We start from the raw sequence: 19,070 nt of genomic DNA on the forward strand, positions 1-19,070 counted from the left end.
CGTCCAGCCTAACTGTACAATAGAACGTAAGTGTGACTGGCCATGTTGTAACATTAGCAAGTCTTTATCTATTATATCGATGGCAGATGATACAATACTGTCCAGTGAATATATTCTGGAGGACAGAGTCATTAACCCATTGTCCACAACCGAAAGTGATTTTTCCAAATGAATACGATCAATTTCTCGTATTTTTTCTGCTGTTTCAATTTGCATTACTTTCCATGCCTCGTTGTATGCCGCATATACACTTGCCGCTATGAAACGTTTCTGACGCTGTTTGCGTGGTCCCAGAATGAAATCGCGCAAATCAGCACCATCTTTAAGTAAAGATAAATTTTGCTTAATTTCTGCCAGTGTGGATGATTCTAGCCATTCAAGGCACAGCTTCCCTACACTGTATGTTGTTACTATCCCTGAATGTTGTCTCTGGGAGTATTTAGGGTCTGGTCTGGTCATTGTTAACCCCTGTGTTTTATTCAGGAATCTATCTTGACAGTTATTCGTGTCAGTAGGCCAGATTAACCACTTTTTCCAATCAGGAAGTGTTCTGTTTAGATGTAAAATTTTTGATACGTCTATTTCAATATCTGTGGTTACATTATCAGGTATTGGCTTCGGAATAGACGGTTTGTTAAGGTCTTTAATCTTAGCTAGGCCAAGACAGGTTGTTTGGTGAATTGTGTCATTTAAGAACATTATTTGTTCTGGGATCATGCAGGCTCGAAATAATGCTTCTAGGCCTTGTACCTGCCAATCATTTGTACCCCAGATGGTTTTTGTTTCAATGTTGTTTTTCCAGAAATCAAAACCAAATGTCATCCTTCTTTCATAAAATGCTTCTGAATATATCAATTTAGTATTTGTCAGCATAGTTTTCATCCCTGTTTTATCCAACAGTTTATAATAAAATGTTTCTGCATCACTTGTGTTAAACCCTGAGAAGTATTGGAATTTCTCATAGAATGTTTTTGAACTGCTTTTAGGTGGACTAGCACAATGTTCCCATTGGTTATATTTAAAAACATTTCTAGGTTGAGCAGATTTATTTAAGTAATGGTCCCCGTAATGTGAGAAACTGTACATTTGTTCATAATTTGGATGAACCTTGTAAATAATCATGTTCTGTAAATTTTGCTGACAGCACTAAATCTGACATCATATTATTTATACTTTCAAAATCCCAATCATCAGAGAATGTACTTGGTTTTACAAAGTCACTTAACGAAACCTTGAACTGGTGAGGATATTTCAAGATTTCCACCGGGCCCTATATTTCATAGTCAGTCTTGTCCCACACTACCCCGCCGGGTATTGGAATGGCTGTGACATTTACTGATGATAGTCCTCTTTTCTTCACGTGGGATGATTTGTGTGGTTTTAGAACTAAGTAGATGTTCTGACTTGCTGTGTCCATTGAACTGTAATAAATGTTCCTAAAATTAAAACTAAAATTAGGCATAGTAGGAGTATAAGTACCCCTGAGATAATCCAATGCACAATCAATGGTGCATCTAGATATACTTCTTTGATTTGATGAAAGAGTTCTGTTGCTTTTTCTTTAAAGGTCTTTGTTTCTGGTGTAACTTCAGGATCGCTCTGATCTTCAGAAAAGTTATCGAAATTGATGAAGTAACCAGAGGCAGTTCTGTCAATTGTTGGAATTGTTTTCTCAATTTGTCTTTCATTAGCACATTCTGATGCCACATCATTGTAGACTGGAGTTTCATGACGAACTGTTTCAATCTGTGTTTCAAGAGGCACGAGTTCTATGGCATTATTGCATAGTCCTTCTCTGTGCACTGCAGGTTTATCAAAAGTGATTAGTCTTTCAGTTTGAACCTCTTGGATTGTTGCAAATTTGGTTATTCTGTTATTTCTTGGGAGTCCACTTGGCCTACAGTTGATTATAGGCCAAATGCTTGTGGTTTTACCAGGTCGATAGATACGGCTCTGTTTTCCTTTTTACCAGCAAGGGGCGGTAGTACTACTGATCTTGTTCCGTTGATTGCTAAGACAGGTACTGCTTTTCTGTAAGTAAGCCCAAATTCCTTCTTCACCGCTATTTTTTCTCTGACCAGATCCCCAATCTTTGGAATCCAGACAGGTCTTGCTGGGACTGGTGGTGTGTCTTCAGTGGTAGTTGGCTGTTGCTTTATGTTTATGTTGCTTAAGGATTTTCTTGTTTCATTCAGGTCCTGTAAAATAGCCAAACGAGCTTTGATGTCAAAGTTTTTTTTTTATCTTTTACCACTGAAGCCTGACTATCAAGATCCTGAACATGCATTCTAGTTCCGAACAATAGTTCGTACGGGCTGAAACCTTTTAGTGAATTTCTTGGCAAATTATTTAGACTACGTTGGACACTTATTAAATGTTTGACCCACCCATCACCCGAACCTAATACCTTCGCCGTTATAGATTGCTTTATGTCTCGGTTTTTTCTTTCCACTACACTGTTCCCCTCAGGGTGAAATGGACAAGAGTATCGCAACCCAATTCCCATACTGGCCATGGCCTCCTTATAAGCTCGAGAGCTAAAAGCAGGACCCTGGTCAGAATGAAACATGGCAATTGCGTATGTGCCGATAAAAACTCACAGATCTTTTATAACAGTTTTGGCGTCAGCCGAGCGCTGGGGCGACATTTTTAAAGTGAATATAGTCTTATAAAATTAATAGGACGCTGGGTTACATATAGACAGCATTAGGCTATCTACATACCAGGCCATGGCATTACTCCGCTTGACTCGCTGCTGCAATCTCTGTCACAGTCCGGACAGTTCTTTACATATTTATAGTGGTGCAGGCTCATCTCCGGCCACCTGTATACTGATTGTAATTCAGTCAGAGATTCCTTCATCTGTTTGTGCCTTGGACCTTCACCCATGTGTGCGTCTGCTATTAATAACTTTTTCCTGTTCGTGTTTGGAATTACCCTATCCCCCACTCCAGGGATTCGAGCAAAAGGAACGGAGTTTGCATCAATTACGTATGCATAATTGAGTGGATAGTTCACGGGTAGTGCTGCACAGTCGCCTTTTAAGGACATTTTTACTGCCAGCATGGCTTCCCCGTCTATGTATTTTTCTGGATGCTTTTTTGTGGCTACAGAAGCCGGTTTAGTTGCTTCCGCTATGGCTGTATTAGCCAATGAATTCCCTGCAACGTGAACGCCATCACGTTGATGACTCAGAGTGTGTATCACGTGAGTCTTTTGTAGTTCTCTCTGAAAAAGAACTACCTGTTTCCAAAGCATTTTATGCTTGATTGTGGCACCTGTGTCATATTTGAAATCATTTTGAATCTAGTTCTGCAAATCATTATTGCAGGAATTGACGCAAAAATGTGAATCGCACACGATTAGTGTCGGGAATTCACGTTCGGCATTTTCAAGCGCCATCTTTAAAGATCTGATTTCAGCTCGCTGAGATTTCTCAGTGATTCAGTTTTTGTTATTTTCGGTCTGAATTTACCGCAGAGCCAGCAACCTTTAACAATCGCACATGCTGCATCGTAGGATTTATTTTCTACGTTGTAATGCTGTACAAATCTGTCTGTGTAAATTTTTCAGAAGTACTGTTGTAGAGGAAGAATTTCGATTGGCAGAGGATATTCTTTTTCATAAGTTAAATCATTCAGTTTTTTCATGTGCGGGCGAAATAGTATTTCACATCTTCCGCAGCAAGAGAATTTTCCCACTGTATCCATTTCGGATCCAGTGACACTGTAGGCAGGTTTACTGGGCTGAATAGTGCCTCGAAGGCGGATTCAGCTGTGAGAACAGTGATCCTTTTGCCTTGTGCTTGTTCTCGTTCTTTTGCTATAGCAGTCTGCACTGCTTTCACAGTATTTTCTGTGAGACTGAATGTTTTTTCTGCTTGTGTGTACAAGTGAGATTTGTAAGCTATTGGTACCGTTTCTCCCTCATTAGAGGTCAGGTACGTGAATCCGCATCTTCCTGGGATGACTCGGATTACAAGGTTGATTGTATTGTCACGTGTATCTAATTTTGTTTTTGCTAACATGTTTGTTTGCAGTGATCTCAAAATTTCTGTGTGTTTTTAAGTCCAGTTGATTGGTTTAAAATCAGGTTTAATTAATTCGTAGAGAGGTTTAACCCTCTCCGCATAATTTAGAATGCAAGTTCTTCCGAAATTCAGGAAGCCTAGAATCGATTGTAAGTTCTTCAGCGTTTTTGGTGCTTGGAGTACAGCGCACTTCTCTAAGAAGTTGTCCGCTAGGCTTTTTCCTTCACTTGATAATTTGTATCCTAAAAATAATACTGTCAGATGGGCAATTCTTGAGTTTTTTAAAGTTGAATTTGTAACCCTCTGCTGCGAACCCAAGTATTATGGTGTTCACCCTTTTCAAGTGAGTATCCAAGTTGTCGTCCGTGAGATAGATATCATCCACATATAATAATGCCTCATCATCATATATTTGTAGTAACTCTGTTACTCTGGCTGAGAATAGTCCTGGGCTGTTCTTGAATCCCTGTGGGAGCCTACAGAAATTTTTCTGTGACCCCATTATTGAAAAAGCGGTCAAATACCTGCTTTCTGATGCAATATTTTGACAAAAGAAACCATTAGATATGTCTAATGTCGTTTTATATTTTTGGCGAACTATGTTATTCATTAGTGCAGCACTATGCGAATTTTGTACTGCAAATGTTTTGCAACATGAGTTTAGGTGTCTGTAGTCCAAGACTAGACGATATGAATCGTCTGGTTTGGAGACAGGAAACAAAGGATTGTTCATTTGAGAGGTGCATGTTTCAATCACCCCCTGGTATTCAAGTTGATCTAAAATCTCCCTGACTTGTTTTTTAGCTTCTTGCTTGACTGAGTACTGCCTTTGTGCAGTAGGTTGACATTTTAACTGGATTTTGTGAGGAGGAGAGTCCTCATCCCATCCTACGTGATTTTTATATAATGCTGGTGCCTGGGCTACTGCCTGTTCCTTGCATATATATATTTAGTATGAATCGGAATGTGATTCGAGAAGGCAGGCATAATCATTTCTTCGCCACGAGGGCACTCCCTGACAAACTCTGGGGGCCAATCTTTTTCAGCTAACAGGATGTCATAGCCTTTTGAGAGGTTATCCCAAAATAGACCCCTTATTTTTCTAGTCTTATCACCCTCTATACGCAGTGTTATTTCGTATATCTTATGAGGTTCGCGAACTCTGGTGTTGGCAGTTTCTACTTGAATGTATTCATTCGTGTCCACTGTCTCCAGATGACTCATCAGGATCTTGCGAGCTATGGTGATTTCTGCTGCACTGTCTAGCATTGTCTGTGCCCACTCCCTGTTTTTCAGCTGTGTCCTCAGTATTCTCGGCATGTTCGATTACTCTAATACTGGCTACCTTCTTTCTTGGAAATTGTAACTTTTTACTGTGAGCAGGTTCCTTGTCTTTGGACTTGGTGTGCTCTCCTGGGTCTGACCGTCCTCTTCTTTCCGATTTCTGCGAAAAAGATAGAGAGGGACGTGTATCAATACTTTGATATCTATCAGGTTTTTTCAAGTGATCCCTATTTCTAAGGTTATATCTTTTTTCAGAGGGCTCCCGATGTTCTCGAGTCGGAGTTCTTTCCCTCCGTCGAGGAGACCTTCCTCTGGACTGGAAAACTTTTTCCTTGGGAGTGGATTGTTTATTTCCATCCCAGCTCTTTTTAGGAGTGTTTAAATTATTTTTAATAAACAATTTTTCTGGATTTTTGAGTAGTTGGGGTTTTACTGGTTTCCCACACAAGCTGTCTCTACCTAATTCTTCGTAACATTTTTCTATAATTCTGGCAAGCTCAATTGGTTGATCTGTTATATCTGTTTCCTTCAACTTCTGTCGGATCGCCACAGATGCTGCTTCTCCTTTTATATTAGCTAGTAATATAGCCGAGACCTGGTTGAAGTCTTTTAGTAATTTCATACCAAGAGTTAAAGCAGGTTCTGGACCGTATTCATTCTGAATCTGTTTTAGCACATCTGGTATTACCGCCATGAACGGAACACCATGTGTTTTTGTGTAAATGGAAGCAAAGACTGTACCCCAAGTGTCACAGTCCTCCACATGTGGTACGACCCCCATTGGAAGGCAGATGGTCAGAATTCTGTGTTTCTCAATAGGGGTAGTATTCGGAAATACTGCCTCTATTTGAGTAATTTTCTGCGCTAACCAGAAAGGAATGTGTTCTCGTTTTATGGGTGTTTTACCAAGACATGATTGTATGTTCTGTGGTGTAATTTTATTTGTGTTCCCCTGATGAGGGGTCAGCTGTGGAACATTAACAGTTGTTTGGACTGTTGCAGTCCGCATTACATAATGGACTAAATGTCTATGTATTTTGATTAATGTTTTTAGCTGTGCTAAAAGTTCTTCTTTCGAAATTTTTGCAATGTCCGCATGTGGTGTGTAGCTGGCTATCATTGTGTTTTAGGGCGCCTTTAAACCAGAGCAGGTGCTCTTGGTATTTTAATGGGATTTCAATCTCCTCGAAAGGAGCGTACTCATCCGGTGGATCCTCTATTTTGTTATAGTGGAACTCGTGTGTTGTAGCGTTTGCCGCTGGAAATTTTACCCAAGAATAGAATACCTCTGTCTGCCAATATTCATGTGCCTTTATCACGAAGACGACTGTGCCACCTTGTATGGTCAGTCCGTTTTCTATAAGTTTTAACGTTATAGTTTTTCTTATGTTGACCGGGATGATTATCGCACCCGGTTCATTAATCCCTGTAACATCGGATTCCTGCTGAGTCGCATTTACTGCGGCTTCAGCGGTCCCGTTGTCTTCTTCTGACATTGTATAAATGAAAGTTTTGCAGAGCAGGTCTCCAAGGAGACAAAGATTAGGTGCACAATATTTTGGAACACTGTATCCTTCAACGTTGAATAAACCAGAAGCTTTACATAGGAATCTCTTCCTACTAAGTTCGGGCGGATTTTAAACTTTCACCCACTCCAGACGTCTATTGGAGTATTTACGGGAGAAAGGGTCTGTGTGAAAAGGCACGACTGAGTTACTCTAACGTCTTGCGTTATTTTTATCGCCTTACCAAACGTTGGGCGCCATGTAGTGTAGTTCCTATTTTCCCTATAGGTCTCTACTGACTATGCTAAACTTAATGGGGTTTGTACCAGCTAGCTCAGAGGTCACTGGAAACTTTCTTGACTGAATAGGGAGTGATCGGCTTCCCTGGCTCAGACAAGAAGGCATTCAGTTTTACAACAACCGCATAAACATGACAACTTTGCTCCTCAGTATAAGAGTCGATCTCTAGAGTCGTGTGAAACAATAGACAGCTATTTCACTCAGTCAGTTGTGCAGATTACTTTCACCAGTATGCAGAGAATAGAGAGACGGGTGTTTTCAATAAAAGGTATTATTTATTGAACAGTCTTTCTTCTCATGCAAGAGAAATGAATTGCCACAATTGCAAGACTTGTTATTATAAAAAGTGCTTACAGTAAAAGGAGGATTGCGAAATAATACTGTAAAAGCATTGATATGGTTTCTTAGCCATATGATAGTTAAAAGGAATAAAATATATACATTCATATAGACATTTGACTAACGTACTCAACTGATGTTTCTAACTACGCCTACCCCAGTGTACCTGACCTAAGCCTAATACATGGACGGGAGTAAGTAAGTAGCAGTTTAAGTTAAGTTGGTTTTGCCAAGGGTTTGCTTCAAGAATTCTCTCTAAGGGTTTAGTCAGCACCGTACCTCTGGAATAGAATGTTGGAGGTCTAGTATCTCCTCTCAGGACTCGATATTCCAGTCACCCGCAAGGGTAGGCTGGAAACGCCAGAGCTGGATTTTCTCGGCAGGAGAAAAGACAGCATCTCTCTCAGCGCGTCAAGGAGGAGGAGGGGCAGCGTCCGTGGGCTTCTCGCATCTGCTGGGCTCTGCAAGGGACAGCTGTTCTGCTCCTGTATTCACCACCACCATCGCATTTGCTTAAGGCAACGTTGGTATTATTTATACCTGAAAGGTGCCTTGTTTGACGTATGTTTTTGGACATAAGACGTCAATAAAGATGTCACTAAGAACTGGTCGTTCTTACAGTGCTCGTTAGAGTTCTATTACTAATCAAAACAAAGCAAGCAGGGCTTTCCCAGGTTGCTGGGGGTTTTATCTGTTGAAAGAACTCGGAGTGTTATCTAGGAATCTTAAGGAAGTGGCTTCTGCTGTGTCATATACTTTAATGAGCTGCAGAGACGAGCTACTGAAATATGGCTCTGATCGTTTATGCCATTATAGGGATATCTATTGATTATAGCTGTATAGGGGCACAAGGTCGCAATATTGATCGGGGTCCTAGATAGAACACGACAAGGTGCGTGCCACGCACTGTACCCACCTCTGCAGCGCGCAGCGCACCACACGTCACACCCACCAGTCCTTGGCAGTCATCTGCCTTTTGCGCTGCTCGCCACCTCAGCGAGTCCCACATCACGCATCACCCACTGGTCCTGGCCGCCCTGGGCACTGTGTCCACCGCTGCAGCGAGCGGCACAGCACACGTCACCCCCACCCGTCCTTGGCAGGTGTGTGCCATGTGCGTGTCTCCACTCCGCACATCACCCACCCGTCCTTTGCAGTCCTTGGGCATTGTGCCCCCTCGCTGGCTGCAGCGAGCAGCGCTCCACATGGTACCCCAACCCGTCCTTGGCAGGCCTGTGCCATGTGCGTGTCTCCACTTCACACATCATTACCCATCGTTCCTTGGCAGGCCTTGGCATTGTGCCCCCCGCTGCAGCAAGCCGAGCACCACAGGGCACCCCCCACCATGCGTGCTGACCACTGCCCAGCAAGCCCCACACCACCCACCACTAGCAGACGGGGCCTGGCGTCCCCCTGCCCGCAGTCCTTGACAACAGTGTGAAGTTTTGTGTGGAAGTTGTGAAGCTAAAAGAGGAGGCTCGTCATCTGGAAGACTGTGTCCAAGCTGACGAGCACACCCTTAAGCTGAAGTGAAATTGCTCAAAAACATTCAGAGGGCAGTAACGATAAACAATGTTTTTTTAACCCTTTACACTGGGGGATTGTTTATATTGTTTGATATTCACAAATGTAACACTGGAGTTGAAATACACATGATAGCCAGATTTATTAAGACTGAGAAGGAGTTGTTCAATTTCAGACGTGTCGTTTGTTTTCCTTTGCCTGAACTTTAAACTTACCACAGCTTTGTTCCTCAAAATCCTTCACAAATATGATGACATTTTCAGCACATTTTCACCTAAGCCCTTTGAGTGATAACTTAAATGCGCAAATGTAATCAAAGTAGTCACGAAAGTTAGCTATAGTTGCTTAAAAGGGCTCAATACTGCTCAAAAGACAGTAAGACTTGTGAAAATACATCAAAGTTGTCCAAATGTTGTGACAAAAAGCGCTGAAAATATGAAGCAGTTATGTTTCTAAAAAGCAATTGAGTAACACAATTTTGCACAAGAGTTTTACTGAGTATGTGTAGCTCTCAGTAGGTACTCTGACACATGTGTAAATTCAGTAATGGTTCTTTTGTCAAGAAAGTTCCTTCTGTAGCAGTTGCAGCACAATAAGTTCCAACTCCTTGAAGGCAGATATCTGTGGTCTTCATCAGGACATGTGAAGTATGGAAGGCTAAGTGTGATTGCACGCCAGAACACAAAGTGTGAACCTAAATTCTTCATGATGAATAAACATCAACAGGGGCTTCAGTCATAGTTCATGTTGGTTTCAGAGAAGCTCATAACATAAAATGTAGTGGCTTCAATATACAGCATTGATCGTTTGCGTGCTGCTGACAGATGCTTCTCTATCTGCACCGAGGAACGAATGACTCAACACCATGGAGGTGGTGGCAAGGTCAAATGTAAGACTTCATTTGAAATTATACAGCTAAACACAAGCTTTCCCACAGCCCCTGCTGCACAGACCCAGTGTTTTTAGAAAACAAGGTTTAAAAATGCAATAGGTCTCGCCTTTTATTAAGTTAAAGCCATTTGCTTAGCGATACAATACTATTAGCAAAGCAAATGGCTTTACTTAATCAAAGGCAAGACCTATTGCATTTTCAATGCGTGTTCTAATGTTGCTTACAAGCCATTTAAAGATCTTTCTCAGCATCTCCAGGGTGTTGAACAATGATGCAATCTTGCCTACAGACAACATCAGCTTTTTGTAAGGAAATATATTGTTAACAATATACAGCAATAACATTTCCTCGTGATTGGATAGCTTTGTTTTCTCTTTCAGGTGTCTGTTGATGGCTTTGTTGTCTGTCTCGGGTTGTCTGAAGTTGATTCAGTGGCTTTCCTCCTATTCTTTGTTTTCTCACCTTGAAGTATTTCGGTCTCGCAGTCCTCTGACTGGATAAGATGTTTCCTTTCAAGGCATACTCAAGGAAGCTCTCTTATTCATACTTATCATCGCTCCATGGCAGAGAATGTGTTTCGTTGCTCTCTTCCCCTTTCTTTATCTACCCCTCCCTAAGGATGCACTCTCTTTCCCTCGCCGCCTCATGGCCTCGCTCCTCAATGCTCCATGTACTGCTCGGCATTCTGCTGCCTATCCTGCTGGCTGTGGCTTATTTTTATTTATTTTTATTTGTTTTTATGAGCTTGGCAGCTGCAAAGTGCTGTGAGACTGCTCGCTTTCTTTCTCACTCTTTGCAAACACTTGTTCTTTTTTTCCGCACTTGAATTTTTCATTCTGACCCACCTGCCACATTAGAATGGTAACATACAAAGTCTGCCATGTGTAAGGACACATGAGCATGTTTTGAACCCTGCACGTGTGACAACACACGTGTGCCCATGCTTTACAACACATACTTGGACTTCGGCAGCCATCTTGGAATGTGTCTACATTATTAGAAAGCGCATTGGCCGTTATACATGCGTAAAGCCAACAGTTTAAAGGCTGAGACCTATTAACTTCACCAATGCTTGTCTGTGTTTTTATCTTGACAGTACCCCTGTACTACTCTGCCATGGCATAAGCCATATTGTGGGAAATGCAGTAGCCAGGGGTGTGCGCTAATACAATTACCCTTTTTACCAATACAATGGGGCTTTACATATTAATGAGTGGTGTGAATGGCAAAGTCATGGATGCTCGCTGTTTTCCTGTACAGTAACAGCCTGTGTGTTTTTTCTTTTGGATAGAGTTAGGTTTCAGAACTCTGAAATAATTTGGAAAATCAGACCATAAACTAAATGTTTTAATTTCTAATAACCAGAAACTTTAAAGTGAATGGTGCTAAGTACTCACTCGGTGAAGGCTAAATTGTTACGAATGCATTGCCTACAAATATTTTCCATCTGCAGTGAGTCTTCTTGTTGATTTCGAGAGACCAAGACCGTTTGCTAAACTGGTGACATTGGAATCGGATGAATTGAGTTTGAATTAAGACCTTGTGTTTTGCCTGAAAACTAAGTGGTTCAGGGCGACGCCTTTAACCCCCCTATGCCTAAAAATGGGAATGTGTGAAATGCAATTACAAACAATTCAAGGTGCAAACCACCCACGTGTTCTTCATGATCTTGTATTTGCCACATCGGTTTGAGATATAAAAACACCAAATCACACATTTGTTCGAAACAACTAAATCAATTTAGGTTTCCCCGTTTTTTGCAGGTGAGTGAGCCGTCTCTGGTGCTCGTCCTGGACTGCTCTGCGGAGACCATGACCCGACGTCTGCTTAAGAGAAGCAAGACAAGTCAGGACGTTTCAGAGAACACGGAAACTATCACAACACGAGTTGCTACTTACTTCCAAGTCACTGAACCCGTCATCGCGTATTATGAATCGAAGGCATTGCTGTGCAAGGTAAATAATTCATACTGTGTTTTGGCGGAAGAGCCATCTTCCTCGGTTTGTGGGGAAAATTCTACTTCAGAGAACGAGCATACCGGTGATTTGTTTAACGCAGTACTTTGGTTAAGAAATACAGACATGGACCCAGATTAATTATTTTGTTGGTACAACGAAGCGCAGCAACCGAATCTGCTGCTCTGCCCTTGTATGGCAGAGAAAGGATAACTTTCATATGTATTAGATGTGGCCTGCTAGTGTTGTCATTCTCTGCTGTGGCGCACTAAACAGGATGTCTTGCTCGACGAGCAGTCTCACGCCAGGTGAAGAGGTGGGTGTGCCTTGTCTAGCAGAGGGTTTGTGGAAACATAACATTCAAGTGCTATGCCTAAGCAAACCTTGAGGTATCCCATATATTGAAAGTGTGCTGTGACTGCAGCACACATGCAATGTGTAGGTTGTTTGTCAAAATTTAAGCATTTCTCCTTGATAATGCCTGCTTCAAGGATCCATTGTTCTTTTAATACAAAGCCTGCTCAGCCTATCTTAGTATATCGGGCTTTACTTAAAATTATATGGGTGTTCATGCTGTTCTATCCAGGTGACACCCTAGCAATGCCACTTTGATACATAATGGCACAAAGCAGTGCAATGCACTAACCTTTCTGAGAAAAAGGGCATATTTCCAGTGGAAAGGCTAGTATGTTAGCACTTCACCAACCCCTTGCAGGTCCCAGGTATTCAGTGGCAGACGGAAAGCATCCGGAGTGGCGGGGCAAGGGGAGGGGCATATGGGGATCTACATTTTTTTTTAAACCTCCCTTACTGCCGCATCTCTCCTCCTTGTAGCCCTCTACACTGCCAGAAAAGGAAGCCCATCGCGCTCCACGTTAGCCAATCACAACGCTGCAATGCAGGCTTGTGATTGGTCTAAGCGCTGGGCTTCATTGCTCTGCCACAGAATGAGAGCCTGGGCAGGTTTTTCACCCAGGCTATATTGCAGTCTGGGTGGAGAACATGCAAAGTGTGTATGAATGTTTGGCCGGCACAAGACGGGAAACATCCTTTACAACAAAACTTTTACGACGCAAAGCTATTACAACACAGGTTTTTACTACGCATACCTTTACAACGCATTACACTGGGGGGCGCTCTAGGATAGGGAATACGTTTAATTTACTATCCAACACCTTCCCTAGTGTCCACGGGGACTGGAGTTGGAATAGTAAATTAAACTATTCACTATCCAGCACCCCAAAGTGTAATGCGTTGTAAAGGTATGCGTAGTAAAACCTGCGTTGTAACAGCATGCGTTGTAAAAGCATGAGTTATAATGTCATACATCGGCACAAGACAAGTGTGCTTACCACTGTTCCTTATATCAGAGCAGCCCCTCCCTGCAAAGCTAGTGAAGCAGGACAAAATAAAATGATGATAACCTAGACTTATTATCATTTTATTTTTCCTTTATTTCACTGCTGCAAAGCAGAGGGTCGACGCTCCTTTACCTTACAGGTGGAGCCCCCACTAAAGGTATTCCTCGCTCCACAGAATAGTGCAATGCCATCACCTTTTTCTACAGTGAAAAAACAGAAGACCTGGCAGCGCATTGACAACAACAACCCTTTGTCACCTCATTGGCCCACCCCTTCCTGTAAAATCATGCAGTGGTCTTTTGCAGAACTCACTGAAATCCTTGTTACCCTCAAAGAGTACCCTTGTCCTTTGTCCAAGCTCTCTTTAGTCAAGCTCTATCATGTTTGTTTCATGTTTCTCTGACAAAATGTTTTTATGGATGGATATAGCTCAATAAGGGACGAACCATATGAGCATATGTTACAAGTTTTGCTATGTGCATTCCCTTAAATTTTAATGTATGAGAATCTTAGATTTTGTGGTTGGAGCATAATTATTTGGTTTTGATATTGAAGCTGTATTTGTCGTTCTTAAGTTCATAATTAAGCATCCACGTAGTGAAATATCGGGATTCAATAACAAGTCCGAAGGGTTTTATTGAACCCTATCCCCTGTGCCTATGTAAAATGGGTCACTCTCCAAATGTCTTATTTATTCAGTTTATTCCAAGTTAAAATGTATTCATCTGGATAGTCATGTGTCAGGGATTTATAAAACACATGCATGTATCAACACAATTGTTTTGATAGTATCAACTCATATCCTGCTTTTTCCTTGTGCTTGTGCTGTCAATAAGAATAAAGATCTTTTGATGCAAAGGTTTAACCACAATTTACTTCTCTGCTATTAGCATGCCTTTTCCAGACACATTGAAAGTATTGTCTTCAATACACAAATCTTCGGGTGACAGCACCCTAGAGAGTTTGGGACATTAGGCACTATACAAATATAGATAGTTGGATGACTTCAACTAATTTTCTCCCTTATTATCATTCATGCACATTATAGTCTGCACTAGAACTCACACTAATCCCTAGGGCTTTTACCCATCTATTGCCAAAATGGTTAGTTACCTGGATAGCCAAGATCTAATTGAGTATTTGTTCTTTAAAGTTACAAAACTCTGCCAGTACCATTTAGTGTTTAGTATTTCTATTAATGTAAGAAAGCATATGCTCAATATCCTTTATGGAGTCATGGACCTCTCCCATTACACACCCACGGGGAATGGAGATCTTGGAACTAAATCACTGGAAAGATGTATTTTACAGTGCATGCACATCATTCAGTTTTCAGGTCCATGGTAGCAAGGATTGTACTGCCGAATATTGACCCGCAGAATAAAGTGGGCAGAATATTGAGGGACAAAATATCGAAAGATAAGTGCATACAGGGAAGTATAGATTTATTTGAAGATATATGTACCACGTAGGCACATATATGTGGAGTTAGGTATAGAAAATCTACACTTACCTACCTGTCAACATTTTATTTCAATATTTTGTCCTCAATATTGTGTCCCTTTAATATTCTGGAGTTGACTTTCAGGGTGCACACCGGTAGCAAGGAGTCATCACATTAACCCCTTGCAAGCTGATGACGGAACCACTCCGTCATCAGCTGCGGGTGCGCTGTACTGATGACAGAGCGGTTCCGTCATGGCCCACCCGATGCGCCTACGAGGCGCGAAGCCTGCGCTGGGCGTTCTATTGAGCGGGGCGGGCCATGACGGCCAGATGCGCCTGCGCGGCGCGAAGCCTGAGCTGGGCGTTCTATTGAGCGGGGCGGGCCATGACGGAACCGCTCCGTCATGAGCACAGCTCAACCGAGGCTGGTGACGGAGCGGTTCCGTCACCAGCATGCGGCCGCCCCGCCCCCTTAGCACTGCGGCGGAATAGCCGCCGCAGTGAAGGGGTTAAGCCTATGGAAAATAAGGGCGTGGCTCGAAGCCGATGGAGAAGAGATGTACCCAAGTGTGGCTCCCACCAAGGCCACTCCACATTTCACTGCATCCTTAGACTAGCTGCCACCCAGATTCACCCAACATTAAATCCAGAGGTCAGAGTAGCAAGTGGCATGCAATGAAACCGAAATTGCCGTAGCCAAGCTGATTAACAGGTGAAGAAAGGCTATTGTGAAGGACAGATCTGCCAACCAAAGTCATGAACAGGACACACTGATTCAGCTGGGCCCTGAAATGACCTTCTTGGACCCAAGGGGATTTCTTTCTGGCCCCGGATGTAGGGCATATAATAACAGCAATGGCAGACAAATGTCTGTGTTCAGGGGGCCTGTGCGAAGCCTCAGTGCAGTGCGACCTTCTACATTGAATACCCTCAGGCAGGAGAGACCTTGGCATGCAGAATTTGTGTGGTAATCCTGACGGTAAGTTCATAGGCAAAGAAAGGAAACGCTGCATCAAAAATAACCCATGCAGCGAGGGGCATTATCTCATGCCTGCCTGGAAATTCTAGGTTAGCAGGCCCTGGAGACTGGAGTGCCAAAAACATGAGGGTACACTGAGGGGCTGGCAGTCAGCGATACATGATCCCTTCCCTCCACCAGATGAACAAGCAGACTGGAGGGTGGTGGAAATAGAGACAACACTGGAGGGCATACAGAGAGCACAGAGCATATCTACAGTGGACAACATTGGGCACCTGGTGAGTCAGACTGAGTTGCTAACACATATGGCGACTGATGGCAATGAATATATGAGGGTATCTGTGTCGGGTCCCTGCTGAAGACCAGCACCACAACACACATTAGTTAATATATACTGGAAGATGGTAGGAAACCTGGCCTGCGATGCTCAACCTTATACCCATGAGGATGGAGTGAAGCAGAGAGGCTGCTTGGATTGTGGGACAATGCAAGACATCTAATTCAATGTGTTTTATAAAAGTCTCCTTGATTGGTTTTTTTTTTATTTAACTAAATTCTCCATAGTTCTTGATGTGGTAATTTAAAAAAAATCCAAATTTGTTATCTCACCTTTTTTTTGCTTGCTTGCATTGGAGATGGAGCAAGTCAACATGGATAACCTTATAAAGCAGAGCTGCAGAGGCTTTGCAAAGAGAGGTGGCTGAATGTGGGGAATAAGGCCACAAAGGTGGATTTCCAAGTAGCCCTCACAGCCATTGAGGAGATCAAAAAGATGCAGTCCACCCCAGAGGAGCAGGAAGAAGATGGGCCTCAGGAGGAAGAGGTGGACTTAAAGGAGGAAAATTAGGACCTGGCCACAGGTCCAGAGTTGCAGCAACCTGACGAGAAGAAAGACTACTAGTTTACATGAGTGGAGTCCCTTGCCAGGGCAGGGAATAGTGTCTTCCCACAACCTAACCCTGAGGAACTGGCAAACGGGAAAGTAGAAACGGAGTTCAGGCTGCAGATGGGCAAACTAAAGATGGAAGAGAGAAGGACCAAGTCAGAGAGAGCCCTGGAGAAAAAACAGCTGGCCATGGAGGAAAGGAGAATAGCTTGTGAAATGAGTCTGAAGGAGCTGAACCTCAAAGCTAAGCAAGCAGCAGAATTCGGCAGAAATTGTGGCAGCAATCCAGTGTCTCATAAAGAGGTGAGGGTCTGCATACCCCAAGATCCGGTGCTCAGCTTTGTGGTGGGGGATCTTATTGACTAATGTTTTTCTGCTTATGAGTTTACACTGAGGAATCAGCGGGTCCCTGAGGAGGATCAGGGGCAAGTCTATGGAAAGACATGCCTACAGTGGGGAAGAACAACTTTTTTTAAAATAGAAGTGGGGGATCAGATGAGGTATGCTCCCATGAAGGCCATTCTGCTTATCTGCTCACTATGTTCGGGCTCATCCCAGAGAAATACTCTTTTTTTTATGTTGAGCGTAGATAGGAGACAGAGTAGACATGTTAAACATGGAATAACACACATTCATAATACCCAAATTCATATTTCAGTAGATAATAAATAGATTTACATATAATATAACCAGCATTCTAAAAAACCTGAAATAACTTCCCAAATATCCAAATTCCTATTCCGGTGGATAATGAATGGATTCACGTACAATAAAGCTAGCATTCTAAAAAGCCAGACACACAGAGCAATACTTAATAAGGTTCAGGCATAGCCAGAACTTGCCATACCAGTCTTGGGTGGATTTTTTATACTACTCCGGTAAGGCACTGAGTGGTTGGGTAAGGGACAGTAAGGTAAATGATTTCAATGGGCTGTATGGCATGATTTTGAGAGAGCACATGCTTAGTACTTGCTTTACAGAGTTGCACTAAGACCTAATTGACAGCAAGCTCACTTCTCCAAGGGAGTTTTCTCGGGAGGCGCACCTCTGAGTCAGCACTAGATTCTCCAAGAATGGAACCTGGGAGTGACTCCAAGAAGGGTGGTTTGAGTTGCCACTAGCAGAGTGAATGGAAGGTCAAAGATAACACAGAAAAGTCCCAAAATACAGTGAGGAGAAAGGTTTCCCATGCTTCTTCTGAGAAACGGAGGAGGTTCTAGTGGGCAGTGGCCCAGGGCACCCTATTGCCAGCCCCAGTTGTTCTGAATTAGGAGACAAGTAGGGGGATTCTGTCTGTCCTAAACTACCCACTGATGGGCTCTGTAATGGGGTGGCCGTTGTGGTCTTAGGAGGCAGTATTTCCCAGGGATAGGGGGTAGAACATGCCAAAGTCACCCTTCCCTGGGAGGTGACCTCAGAAGGGAGATGTATGAACTCTGAGATTGGAAGTAGTCACTTCCACTAGGTCACAGTTACTGGGATGCCTGTGACAATTCTGAGAGACACCAGGGCCTGCCAGACCATGGTAGTGGAAAGACTGGTTTCCCCAGAGCAGTACACTGGACATGTGTATAGAGTAAATCAGGCCCAGGTGGAGGACCTTTTCCTATCTATGGATCTGATATCCATGGAATGGGGTGGGCAGGTGACCCAGAGTAAGGCCATAGTTAGTCCCCAGATGCCCAGTAACTGCTTTCTGAGAAATGAGTTTCCACTGGTGTTAGAGGAGCTGGGAGGGACAGCTGCCCCGGTTGCTGTGAAAACTCAGTTGTCTGGTGGTGCCCCTTCCAAACAGAGGGTAAGGAGGCCCAGATGGACGAACAGGGAGTCAAAAGGTCCTCCACTGGAAGTCTGGGTTTCACAGGAACCTATTCAGCTTCAAGGTACAGATCATGGGCTTAAAAGCCAATCTCAGGATGCCATCCTTGGACTGGTGGGAGGGAGAGTGGAAGTAGGGTACCTAACACCCAGGGCAGAGGGTAAAGCACAAGATAATTATGAGACTTTTGTGGTTCACAATAACAAACATTGTGGTTGTTGCTTGAGTGGGGCTTCCACCTACCCTCAGCTACTTCCCAATTTCTGATATTAGTGTTCAGTGGTGAGATCCAGTACTTGTGTTTGTGCAGCGCCATTCAGTGATTTTGTGCAACACTAAAAAGTGACTCCTTTTTAAATTATCCTTTCGTTGGTCCAGGAGTAATCTGAAGAGTGGCTCTAGAGTCCAATACTTATAGCTAATGCCACACAGTCTTTATATGGGGAGACTCCCTGGCCTAACCCCACACATCTGGTCCAAGAAAGTCTTTCCCCATTCCCTAGTAGACAAAGAAGGGGGTTCCCCGTGGGTAGCTTTAGGATATGGGCAGGTAGTAGGGGGGAAAACCAATTTAAATAGAAAAGGAGAGTACCCTGCCTCAGGATATACAGGCCCTAGCTAAGGGGTCCAACAGATATATATGAAGGGGTGATTAACCTAGGGGTTGACACTACACATAACAATCACATGGTCAAATCAAATAGACTATACAGTTCATGTTAGAAAATATATATTTTTTATTGTTTTCTG

At 43.0% G+C, this 19,070-nt stretch overlaps 1 protein-coding gene across 1 annotated transcript in view; it reads left to right on the forward strand.

Moving 5' to 3' along the window:
• Positions 1-19,070, forward strand: part of AK5 (adenylate kinase 5) — a 2,618,000-nt gene that overhangs the window by 2,411,558 nt on the left and 187,372 nt on the right. The window contains exon 13 of the mRNA XM_086954134.1: positions 11,638-11,829. Within this exon, the coding sequence (XP_086810260.1) occupies positions 11,638-11,829 (192 nt within the window). The remainder of the gene's footprint in view (positions 1-11,637; positions 11,830-19,070) is intronic.

This window comes from Lissotriton vulgaris, chromosome 1_1 (genome assembly GCF_964263255.1).
Source record: "Lissotriton vulgaris chromosome 1_1, aLisVul1.2, whole genome shotgun sequence".
Lineage (NCBI taxonomy): Eukaryota > Metazoa > Chordata > Amphibia > Caudata > Salamandridae > Lissotriton > Lissotriton vulgaris.